The sequence below is a fragment of the Condylura cristata genome, unplaced genomic scaffold, assembly GCF_000260355.1.
Source record: "Condylura cristata isolate star-nosed mole 26May11 unplaced genomic scaffold, ConCri1.0 scaffold00020, whole genome shotgun sequence".
NCBI lineage: Eukaryota > Metazoa > Chordata > Mammalia > Eulipotyphla > Talpidae > Condylura > Condylura cristata.
Genome location: NW_004567121.1, coordinates 1,101,754 through 1,114,645, shown reverse-complemented (window position 1 = coordinate 1,114,645; position 12,892 = coordinate 1,101,754). Strand labels below are relative to the sequence as shown.

Here is a 12,892-nt window from a genome sequence, read left to right as displayed (position 1 = left end):
ACAGTGAACAAGCATGCTTGATTATGAATACAGTGGCAGGAGAAATGGAGTCCAGGGGAAACAAAAGGTATTCATCCTCATGGGGAACAGGGCTTCAAAGGGATGAAAGGATGTAGTCATATCGGGAACAGGGGAGGACGCTTCAGCCATGAAGAATTTCCCGTGCAGGTGCTTGGTGTAATTTTCGAGCTACTTCCAGACCGTCTTGGACTTTGGCCACACAATCAGTCAGTGGTTACTGAAGTGTCCCTGGCCACCTCATGATGTGGGTCATTGTCTCAAGGCTGTCATGTGTAGGAGCACCTTATCCAAGTCATTTACGCACTTAGGTGCATAGAGAGGCCATAGCACACTGCTGCAGGGGCCCCAGGTAGGGGAGAGGCCACATGATGTTTTGTTGCTTTATATTCCACACTGAAGTGAAAACTGAGCAAACCATGCACCTGTCTCACTGGGAAAAAATAACTAAGGTCAGCACCCTCCTAAGTGTAGGCTTTAGTCAAAACTCTTACAACTGCCAGGAGCAGGGGCCCACTCAGGCTGGCTCAGGAGAGGTTGGCTGCGGGCATAGGGTATAGGATGGTTCCTGGCCATCACAGCAGGGGGCCCAAGGGGGTTTGGAGGAACCAGTGTTGCTCTCATCAGTGTGGACACAGCAGCTACATGCATCCTCTCTCCAGAGGCTTCATCATTGACCATTTTAGGTGCCATGGCCTCCCAGCCCTAGTAGACCAAGACCCCCCTGTGCAGTGGCTGCTGCCCTAGTGGACTGAGGCCCCCCCGTGCAGTGGCTGCCAGCCCATCCTGACCCTCGCCAACCTTTAGGTTCCATTGGCTGTGGCCTGAATGAGAAAGGGATACATGGCAGTGCATTGCACTTCCCTAGGATGTGGGTGGGACAGATTGAAGGAGCTGTAGGCAGCAAGCAATGTACCCCTCAGTATTTCACTTCTCTTCAGTATTTCACTTCCTTCCCTTTCCTCTGTGCCCCCAGAAGGAGTTCTCTGAAGAAGTTGGCCAGAACGACAGTCAAGCTCAGATTTCGATTCAAGTCCACAATGCCACATGCACAGTGAGGATCGCAGCCATCACAAAAGGGGGAGTTGGGCCTTTCAGTGACCCAGTGAAAATATTCATCCCTGCACATGGTAAGAGGGGGTCCTTGTCACTGATAGAACGTGTCAGTCCAGGCAAGCCCAGATGTGAAAGGCTGACTGGTAGGATGGAAGCTGGTTTAAGAATGAAAAATAAAGACCAAGTGGGATCTTTTCAACAATGAAGATGGTTGATATGATGACATGTGTCAAAGCAACCAACACCCACTATTATTACTATCAATAGTAATAACTTACCAGGGAAAGTGGTCCTTTCAGAATACTAAGCTTGGCTTGGCCTACTGAATTAGTTTCAACGACATGTACGTGACTGAATTTCAGGGCAGTGGTATAGCTGCTTGCCCTGTAGTTACCCACTCAAGCCTTTGGTAATGTGCTTCATGACTCATCAGTACAGAATAGGGAAATATGTCCTCTAGAAGCTGGCCTGAGACAGTGCTGGGCTTGCTGAGCTAACCACCCAGCTCTGCCTGCGGGTTTTTGTATGTTGGAGGGAACTTTGGCAGGTGCCATCACACTGGCCAGGTGGTCCAGATGCTGTACATGGACACCTGGAGTGGCCTTTATTCTACTCTGCACTCCCCCTCCCTCCGTAGATTGAATTAGCTCATACATCCCCTGCATGGGCATTTATATCAGTGAGACTTGTACAATTATATATTCTTGCCAATATGGCATTTGTACCCAATGCAGATTGGACTTGTGAGCAGATCACTGAGTTTCTTTCCATCTGTCAGCAACCTTCAAATATGTGCTCCTTTTTCTTGCTGAACTGGAGTCTCATTAGAGTTCCTGCAGCCCACTGACTGTCCCTGGAAGACATTAAGAACTGATAATGGGTAACACAAGGCATGTCTACCTGATAGATGATATTCAAAGACATAAGATTCTGATTCTAAAGGCACATCTTAAAAACTCAGAGTTGAAAAAAAATGTACAAAATGATGTAAAAATAAACTGTTATAAAAAAAAACAAAACTCAGAGTTGAAGCTTTCTTCCCATAAACAAACAAAAAAACCTGTCAACATTTTAAAAATCTTTACTGCTTTGGAAATCTGTGCTTTGCACCGTTCCAATATGCATACATCTCAGTTCCATTATTGAGTTAAATATATAATAACACGAGTTCCCCAGCAATATGGTTCTAATTTGAGTTATCATCATTTATTAACTAACTGCATAAGCATAAACTTTGCTGCTGGCTCTTTTGTCTGTAAATTCACTCTATCAGTAACAGATGTGCAACAATAACTACACTCCATTCTAAGTCTGTCAGTTCACACTCATCTGACTAAGCAGTGGCTGCACTGCCTCCTTGTCACCATGTGACATAAAGTGGTAGTGAGCAAAGATGAAAGTGCAGGAAAGAGAAAAAGTGAGTGTTGGAAATGAAATTAAAACTGAAAATCTGTGGAGTTTCTGTGAAGAGAAACGTCTGTCTGTGGCATATCGCTACTTCTGCCATCTGACAGACCTAGATATGTAGCCAGGGAAGTCAGGGAAGGTGCGCTTACTCACACCAGTGATGTGATGTGCCAGAAAGTATGACAATGTTCCAACGAAAGTCACCCCCAAAATCTCCATACAAAGAAATTCTCAGAGATAGTTTACAATATTGAAAACCCAAAGGATAAAAACACTGAAAGCTGATCCAAACAATTCTCCAAGGCATGGAAAATGTGTTCTCTCTGTATCACCAATGATGACTACAAAAGGCAAGCACTGTTTAAACTATTTTGCATATGTGTTACTAAGAAAACATTTAACTCTGTGTTTCCAGTGTTTGCAATTTCAGTGTCCCAGATAAGTATTTGTTTCATCATTTTTTTCAACTCCTTCTACATTTATAACAGACGTGAGGAGAGTTTGCCATTGATTATTTAAGTCTTTCTTCACTGAGAACTCCTTGCATTTGTCGATCACCAAATATGAAAGGGCTAAGTTCTAACACTTTGACTATCTATTCTTCCTCAGTATTTCCCGACCCAAAGAGATGTTTTGAACTGATTGTCTCTCTGTGGCTATTTTCCTAGGTTGGGTAGAGTTTGCCCCCTCATCAACCCCAGCACCTGGCAACACAGATCCTGTGGTCATCCTCCTTGGTTGTTTTTGTGGATTTGTTTTGATTGGGTTAATTTTATACATCTCTCTGGCCATCAGAAAAAGATTCCAGGAGACAAAGTTTGGGTAAGTTTCCCAGTTAAGATTCCCCAGTGACACCGATAGCATTGTTATGCCAGGTGATAATGTCTCTTCTGTTGACCCCACTACTGTATCCAGCATGCGTATCCCGGATCAAGCAGCTTCCTTACTCAGGCCACCCGGGTTCCAGCTTCAGTTCTGTCATTGAAACAAGCCTTCTAACATTTTCAACCATCCTCATATTACCTATTTTTAAATGATCTCCAAAGTCATTACAATTCTACATACGATGATTCTAAATTGAGACTTTCAGACTTAATAATTAAGAGACACAGAGTCTAATATGTTGATCTCTTTAAAAATTAAAAGCAGAATGCACTTTATATCATTCATTGGGAATTCATAGTTAACCTTGCTGGAACTGGAACTGATACAACACAATTCCTAGATTTTTTTGCCTAAGATCAGCTAGCATAAAGGCTCAATAAAACAGAACCAAGAAAATGATGCCAAAGCTCCTGAACCCTCAGGGAGCCTGGGCCCATATGGATGTATGTATGTGTTTGCATGTGCATAAAGGTGTGTACATATATGTATGTAGAGAGATTACATGTGTAGAGAGATTATACATTGGTTATAATCCAATCCTACTTAATTTTGTTGCTTAGATTGTTAGAGCTTTGGCCATTCAGAGTTTCTTGGTTGTTCTATGCTTTTGATAATTCATCTTTTTAGATGGTATAAAACAGATGTTTTATATGTGAATGTGTGTGTGTGTGTGTATGCACAGAAATACATGTATTTATCTATTTATATATATTATACACTGATATAAATACTCTATACATACAGTATAGTGTTTATGCGTATAGTATATATACACACATCTACACATATGTATACATATATAGCTTCATAAACTTACTAAAATAGATTTTTAGGAAAGAAACATATGTCTCAGGTAGGAAATATCTTCATCATAGAAGAGCCCTTTCCACAGGCCGCTGCTTGGCAAGTAACCCTTGGGAAGTCAGCACCTGCTTTTGCAACCCTGTCTTTGCAGCCTGAGTCCTTGTTTTTACTTTCCCAGGAATGCCTTCACAGAGGAGGATTCAGAATTAGTCGTTGATTACATAGCAAAAAGATCCTTCTGTCGGCGAGCTGTTGAACTCACCTGTAAGTTGATTTTTATTTCTCTTTTTGGCAAAAACTATAGTAGTTGACAGCAAAGAAAGAACAAATAGAGAGATTTCTAAAATAAGAGTCAAAGGAGATGAAATGGATATTTTTTTTTTTAAAGATTTATTTATTTATGCATACAGAACTGGGGTACAGGCCAGATGCTCAGGGGTGGTGAGAGGCTTCACCAGAGACAGAGTGGGGAGCAGAACAGGCAGATCGACGAAGTACACTGCTGAGGGGAGCAGCCGGCTGGTCAGGAGAGGTCTGCCATGCCATGTGGTCACCTCCGGGGCAGGCGGGGATCGAACTCATGTGGAAGTGGCTTTAGCTTCTCAGTGCTGTGCTTTAACCCACTGCGCCACCAGGGAGGGCCTGAAATGGATATTTTTAAGGTCCAAAATATCTTCAGAAATGGACAAATACATGTCAGACATTGTCACATCCATCCGTGTTGGCCAGTTTGCTGGAAATCTGGTGCTGGGCCTGAGGCTAAGGAGCTGGAATTAAGGCCTCATTAGCCATGAACTCTAGTGAAATGATAGGAGAAGCTGTGGGTAGAGATCGGTGGTGTGAAGGAACCAGCAAAGCATCTGACTTAAGGTCAGAGCTGATTTCCTGTTTTTTCCTGGCAACCAGCTCAGCAAACAATATGACCACATACTTTATAACAATTATGGTTTGAGTTTTGCTGAATCAGAGAACAGAACCTTCTAGCTTGGAGAGTGGTAATAAACAGATAACTGTGTTCTTGAATACTTTCCGAAACAGTGCAGAAAGTATGTACAAATATTATCAAATTCATGATTAGGGATGTTTGCCAAAAAGCAAAAACATTAACAATAGCAAAATAGACCCGGGAATGATGGAATACAAATTGCTATGAAGTAAAACTCACTTGATGTGGGATGTTGTTATTCTGATCTAGCAGTTTTGACTTTTCTATGTCTCTGTTCTTGCATTTAAAACACTTTTCTTTTGGATGGTTCCTTTATTGGAGGGACTTTTGGATAAAATGTTTTTTCAAAGAGCTAATGTTTCTAGTTAGCTCCTTTTTTTTTTTTTTCTTTTGAAAGACTTTTTCTTGTGCCTACTATGGCACAGACCTAATCATTTGCCAACTAGTTATTGAATTGGCCTCCATCTCTGGCTAATGCCTCTTATTGGTAACATTCGTGGGTGATGCATGTCTAGACTTTGTTACAGATCCTGTTTTCCCTTCCAGAGTACCCAGTTTAGCATTTCCTATGCCATTATGAGGGAGTTCCATATACCCTATATAGAAGAGTGGTGTGTTTTGTTTCCTATGATTCCTGCACCAGTCCGACAGGGGCAGCAGAGAGAAGTGCCAGGGTCCTGGTCCTCATCTATATGCAGGAGTCAGGAGCATAATAGTAAATACTCCACTAGCAAGTACCTGTTACTAATCATCCTACCTCCTGAAGTCCAAGGCAAAGCTCTGGTTGCTGCCTGCTGCTGCTACACAATGAGGAGGGAGAGATGGTTCTGATTTTTATAATCTGTCAGAACAAATCTTGCCCTGAAGTGTTCATTTTATTCACTTTAATCATAGTGGCTCATTAACTGTGATATGTTACTGCTGGCATTTTGGGAGAAGAGTTATGCGTACCAAATGAAACAAATGTTTAACAATTTTATAGGACTTCATACATAATTTTATTTGTATTCAAATAAAGGCAGCACCCATGACTCATACCTTCCCTGTCCTCTGCTATAGTGAGCAGCTTGGGTGTCAGCCAGGAACTGCAAAATAAACTAGAAGATGTTGTGATTGACAGGAACCTTCTCATTCTTGGGAAAATTCTAGGGGAAGGTAAGCAATTTAACCCTTTTCAATTTGAGGTAAGAAGGTAAGCAGCTTAACAATGTGCATTTGTGAAAGAAAACACCATTTTGTAGATTTAAGTTATCATACAAATAGTTCTAGTTTATAACTAAAACAGAATTATTTTATCACCTTCTAGAGTGATGAGCTCAGTGTGAGCCAACCAAACTTGTGACTGCAGGAGGCTGGTACCCAGCCTGCACCCTGGTGCTCAGGCACGGGTGGCATCTGCCCAGGGGCCTCCCCAAACCAGCTGCCTGCAGGTGGGCAGCTGTCAGCCCAGTAAAAACAACAGTGCTGACATACCAGCATTTCTGCAGTGGGGGAGACTTTACACAGACTCAGCATAGATGTTGTTTGACTTCACAGGAGAGTTTGGGTCTGTGATGGAAGGCAGCCTTAATCAGCAAGATGGCACCTTGCAGAAAGTGGCAGTGAAGACCATGAAATGTGAGTTACCACTGTCTAAACCCATTCTTCTGGGTGTGGGTAGCTGCCTCAGTCCTGGTGCTCCATGACATCAGTAAGGAAGCTCAGTCTAGAGCTCAGTCTCTGATGGGTCAGAGGGCCACCCAGAAGTCATTGAGGGAAGGTTACTATGATGAATTCTCCATACCCGCTTTACATATTTACACTGGAGACAGTAACACTGCTCTTGCGTACTCTTTCCCTCTCTCCCATTCTCTGCCTCCCCCCCCCCAATCTGATGACTCTGAAATAAGGCATCATATCCAAGTCAGGGCTGACTTGGGGGCAGCACCTGGCTGCAGGAGTCAATATGGCTGATCTGGCTATCTTGATAGGGCCATTTCCCCCTTGAGGATAGTTGTATGGTCCTCAGGAAGCAATGGGCTGCCTGGAAAGTAAATGTACAGGGAGAGAAGAGCACTATAGAACTAGAAGTTCCAAGCAAGCTGAGAAAAGAGCCTACAGCTGAGTCAGGAAGGACCTTCTAAGTCCTAACAAAGAATCTGTTTTTATGCTGCAAGGAGTAGGGTTTTTTGTTTGTTTGTTTGTTTGTTTGTTTTTTGCTTTCTCCTTAATTCTTTTTTTTTATTACAAAAGTTTATTTTTACATCATTTTGTACATTTTTTTTTCCATCTCAATTGTAATCCCCGCGGGTTTCCCATCACCAAGTCACCCGTGTGCCATCACCGTAATCCTGTGCACTTCCCTCCCATTTTTGATCCCATTCCCCACTCCAACCCCACAAAATGTCTCTGGTATATGGTTGTTCATTATTTTTGTTATTTTCTTGCCTGGTCCATTATAGGAGTAGGGGGCTTTTACATGTCTTACACCAAATGAGGAACAAAGAACAGATTCGTTCTAGAAAGTTCACTGCAATGACAGCATGGAGGAAAATGAATTATAGCATTGACAAAAATAGTGACACTCTAGAATCTGCGAATATTCATCTAGATAGGGAAAGTAAGACCCAGAGACAAGTGACATGTCTAGGAGCTAGAAAGGGGGAAGGTTGGCTACAGTAGCATGTTCTTCACACCTGTCTCCAGAAATGTATTTCCAAGGCCTAGATACACACAATTGTCTATGTTTGACCTTTTTGGTGCCCAGTTTGACATCCATAAACTGAACCATGATTATGTGGTGCTTCAGCTATGCTTCTCATCACAAAACACGTGGGTGAAGATTATTTGATGCTCGGTTTGGTAATACTCTTAAATGACTGCCTCACTAACCCTGTCTATCTGTTTAGTATTATTTTTGAGCAAGGAGTAAAATAAAAGTGGTTTCTTCCTAAAATTGAAACCCACTGTGTACTGAGCATTCAAGCACAACTTAGATTACAAGTTTATAGATTATAATCAGAGCTGCTTCAATTATAACCAGAGCTGCTGGCTAGAATTTAGGTCCATTATAAAAAGGACCATGTAACAATTAACAATTAACATGGATCTTTTGCTTTCTAAAGCTTCTTATGTATATGTTCGTGGGCCATACTTACATAATACTCACTATGTGGCAAAAGAACCCTTGTTATTCCCACATTTCAATAGTGCAACAGAAACAGGAAATCAGTACAGCTGGAAAGTAAGTGAATGTTATCTCCCTAGCACCAAGTCACGCTGAAGTTAGAGTAGTCACTAAGAGCTGACCGCGTACAAACCAACCTGTACTAAGCCACATTCAACACCATTCCTGCTAATTAAGCTGTATTCTGTTTGCACCCCACATTGTGTTTGCGCCATTGTCCCCACTTATCAAGGAGGAGGCAGAGATTGAGAGGACCCTGTGAAAGGAACTGGATCTGGAAGCTTCCTTTGACCTTGACTCTGCTGTTCTGTAATGGAATCAGAATCACTTGCATATGAATCACTTACTAATTATCAAAGGTTGAAAGAGCCTCTGACCCCAAATCCCATGTTCATTATATTGGCCTGAGGTTGGCCCCTTAGGGGAGGCTTTGTCAGCAGACCCACCCCCCTTTTCTTCCACAGGTTGGTTGTTTCTAGCAAGGGGAATAGGTTGAGGGTGAAGTTGGCAGATATTCTGCAGGTCTATAGAATTAAAGACTTCTTTCATAAAGTTTGTTTAGTAGAAAGACTCATAGATATATTTAATGCACAGGATGTATAGACACTGTGCTAGATGAGCTCATATCTGATTTAAGTCAATATTTATACCCTGTTAAAGAAAACCCCTGTGACACACTTTGTATTCTTGTCATAAAACCATCTTAATCATTTTTAAGTTCAGCGACATTGAGCACATACATACTGCAGCGATCACCACACCACCAACCCACCTCCAGAGCTTTTTTTCATCCTGCTCAGCTGCAACAGCTCCCCATACCCCCCATTCTTCACCCTCTCTCCTGCACCCACCATTCTGCTTTCTGTTTATACAAATTTGACTATTCTAAATGCCTCATATAAGTAGAATCCTGTGACTGCCTTATTTCACTTCCATAACATAACATTTTAAATCTCTTAAACTGGTGTAAGACCATAAACTTGGCAAGAAAGTTTTTCCAGTTAATAAGGTGTAACTAAGCACCTGGATGTGCAAGATCGTTGCTGACCGAAAGGGAAAGCATGTGTTTTCTTTTTTAAGACAAAAATAACTGCAGCGGATTAATTGGATCTCATTTTAGGGGTTTTGTTGTTGCTGTTGTTGTTTACCTAACAGTGCTTCATCGCTAGAGCAGCTCTAGATGGCAAAACAAGAGGCAGAGAGCCCAGGTTCTCGGGTGCCCCTCTCCCTCGCATTCCCCATTATTAACAATCTGCGTTAGTGTGCTGCCAGGTGATGAACACAGATGAACATACTATTAGTTAGCTGAAGCTACCTCTAAGTTACACGAAAGTTCCCCCTGTGTTGAAGTCTTGTGGGCTTTGTCAAACTCATCATGTCATGTATCTGCCACTCAGGCACCCTCCGAGGGGCCCTCACAGCACTCCCCTAAGCACCGCGCATTCACGCCTCTGTTGCCTACCTGCCCCCATCCCTGATGGCCACTCATCGCTTATTGCTCTGCCTTTCCCTGATTTTACTTTTAAAAGAACAAAAATGCTATTCCACACCCCCCCCTTCATTAGGTAAATTAATTACACCTAACATTTCCATCTTTTCCTCTAGTGGACAACTTTTCTCAGAGAGAGATTGAGGAGTTTCTCAGTGAAGCAGCATGCATGAAAGACTTCAACCACCCAAATGTCATCCGACTCCTAGGTACCACAGAGAAACACAGCTTCTGGTAGTTGGGGGGGGAGGGGATGGCGGGACATGATTCAGCTAACCCCACTCTGTGCCAAAGGGAAAAATCTCTGGCTCAGAGAAGTTTGCATTTTGTGGACCCCTAAAGTAATTTATAACATTCAGTTTTTCACCCCAAAGACAAGCTGTTGCATTTAGTGGCTGAGAGTGAAAGTGGGCCTGATTGCCTGGACACCAGTGTGTCCGGGAATATTTAGAGAGCCCCAGAGTTTTAGAAGAGGCTGAATTAAAAGGTACTCCAGTCACTCAAAGGCAAAGCATGAGAGTTTGTCATTTTTATTGATTTGAGATTACCCATATATCCAGTACCACTGAACTAAATGTAGAAAAGTAGACAAATTCCACATGTTTTAAAGTATTGGTTTCTTCTACATTAATAATTTTACAATGATTTAACAGTCAGAGTTGGCTTTGTAGTTCTGTTAGCTAAACACAGAAGAAAAAAGCAGGTAAAGTGTGGTCACCATGGAAGTGTTACTATTTCAAGAGAGAAAAGCAATCTAAGAATGATTGAATGTTTTAGCCACTTTTTTATTGTTGCTGTTGTATAATGACTTGAAAATGTTAAAATTCATCTGAGAACTGTTAATGTTTTATTATGACAATGATACTCCAGAGAGATGTGAAAATTAGTATTTGGATACAGTATTATGTCCAAGAAGCAATTGTTAAACTTCTACTGCAACTCATGTTAGCAGACTGAGAACAATGGTACTTTGTAAGTGCCCCACAATGTGCAAGAGCTTTGCAAGCCTGTATCAGGTGACTGACACTCTAGCTCTAGAATTCCATGATAAATGGCATTGAGCTTTTTCCTGTTAAAATTGAGGGATGTGGATTTCACCTACTGTCTTTCAAAATTCTTTTCATCTTTTTAAGCATTCAGTTGCAGAGGAACTCTTCACATGATTAAGCATTTTACTGTCGCATGAAACTAGTTTGCACTTAAATTCTAAAGTGGTCTCTACCCCTAACTTAGACTTACTATAAGGAAAACTCTATGCGTTTCTAGAAGGGCTGCACTTAAAATTTGGGTGAATTTTGAGAGTTTTCATGCAATGGGGAATCTGAAGGAGAAAAATTTACCAAGTAGACACAGCGTTCTATATTGTAAAATACAGTGTTTGAGTTATAAGCCTTTGTTTTGTTTAGTTTTTTAACTGTTCATTCAGGAGCACATGGTTTTAATTTGGCCAGTGCCCCCGTCTGCCTTGCTGGTCAAATGTAACAAGGGCTCTTTGTAACTTGCTCTGTTTTTAATTTCAGGCGTGTGTATAGAAATGAGCTCTCAAGGCATCCCAAAGCCCATGGTGATTTTACCCTTCATGAAATATGGTGATCTACATACCTACCTACTCTATTCCCGACTAGAGACAGGACCAAAGGTAATGACCTCTGTACTGCCACTTACCAGCTCTCAGGCTTGTGCCACAATCTACCTCAGCACCTAGAAAAGTGGAAAGGAGGGAAAGAAAGGACGTTGACCTCAGTTCAGTCCTCACTGTGCACCCTGGGGGCTTGGATATGATATCTTTCCTTACAACAGGCCTGCTGGTTCGTCGTATCATTCCCTTTTTATGGGGGGTATGAAGCTATCTGGGAGCAGAGTCTCATGGCCTCACCTCAGTGCAACCAAGGTCCCTCATACTGTACTATCAGAGTGACCTCATCCTTTTGAAGTTTCCTCTGAAATCCCTGGATGCAGGTTTTGTTTTAGCTCCCCGAGGAAAGTTGCACTGAGCTCTTCCTCAGAGATGCTGAGGGTAAATGCAGTCCATCATCTTTCTCTTTACCATGAGCCCATCCATCCTCAGAACAGAAAGCATATTGGGAGTTGAGGGATCAGCATGCTTTCCTTCAGTGGTATCCCTAAGAGGGATGGTGACCCCACAGGTAAAACCTTGCCCTGAGGCCCCATAGCACAAGCTGAAATTAAGACCTTCGAATGCTGTTTCCAATCTGGGTGGCCCTCAGGTCACAGGTGATGAAAGGGCTGTCTTGAAACAATATTCACTAGATGGATGACTGTGGGGCTAAACAGGGAAAGTAAACTTTAAAAAAACTAGACCTCTTCCCGAGAGACAGGTAAATCTGTAGGAAGAGCTATTTTTTTATTTGATAAGGCAATTAAAAAAAAAAACTTGAGGGCCCTCCCTGGTGGCGCAGCGGGTTAAAGCACTGCACTAAGAAGCTAAAGCCACTTCCGTATGAGTTTGATTCCCGCCAGCCCCGGAGGTGACCACATGGCGTGGCAGACTTCTCCTGACCCGCCCGCTGCTCCCCTCATCAGTGTACTTCATCAATCTGCCTGTTCTGCTCCCCACTGTGTCTCTGGTAAAGCCTCTCACCACTCCTGCACCTCTGGCCTGTACCCCAGCTCTGTATGCACAAATAAGTAAATTAAAAAAAAACAACAACAACTTGAGACTGAACTTAGGGTAATCATATTCTGGAGCCTTCTTTCCCATGTCCTGCTGACCTTGTATGTTATAGACAGGGGAGATGTTTTTCTTTTCTTTATTAATTCATTTCTTTCCAGGGAAGGTATAAGTGATCTAAACAGAAGCACAACCCCTTACTTCTTCCAGTTCCCCCTGTGGTCCCATGCTTAGATGTATTTTTGTTCCCTTCTGTGTGGCTTCTTTTTAGTTGTTCACCAGAGACAGGAAATTGTAGCCACATCACAGAGTTATAAAATCACTGAGACTCCTTCAAAAGAGGGGAAGGGCTTAATTCCAAGCAGAGGACTCAGCAAGACTGAGCTTTTACCCTCCCTTTTCCTCCTACGAAAAAGGACAGAAATTTTACAGAAGCCTGGAAAAGGAGATAAAGTTACCCACAGTTTCCCAGTGGTCAGCACCGTCATT

At 42.3% G+C, this 12,892-nt stretch overlaps 1 protein-coding gene across 2 annotated transcripts in view; it reads left to right on the top strand.

Moving 5' to 3' along the window:
• The window catches only part of MERTK (MER proto-oncogene, tyrosine kinase), a 69,579-nt gene that overhangs the window by 43,866 nt on the left and 12,821 nt on the right, over window positions 1-12,892 (top strand). The window contains exons 8-14 of one of the 2 annotated variants that reach the window (XM_004686110.2): window positions 995-1,148; window positions 3,150-3,303; window positions 4,349-4,434; window positions 6,176-6,271; window positions 6,653-6,733; window positions 9,888-9,980; window positions 11,292-11,410. In XM_004686110.2, coding sequence (XP_004686167.1) covers window positions 995-1,148; window positions 3,150-3,303; window positions 4,349-4,434; window positions 6,176-6,271; window positions 6,653-6,733; window positions 9,888-9,980; window positions 11,292-11,410 — 783 coding nt within the window. The remainder of the gene's footprint in view (window positions 1-994; window positions 1,149-3,149; window positions 3,304-4,348; window positions 4,435-6,175; window positions 6,272-6,652; window positions 6,734-9,887; window positions 9,981-11,291; window positions 11,411-12,892) is intronic. The other variant, XM_012727653.1, reaches the window with a different exon arrangement.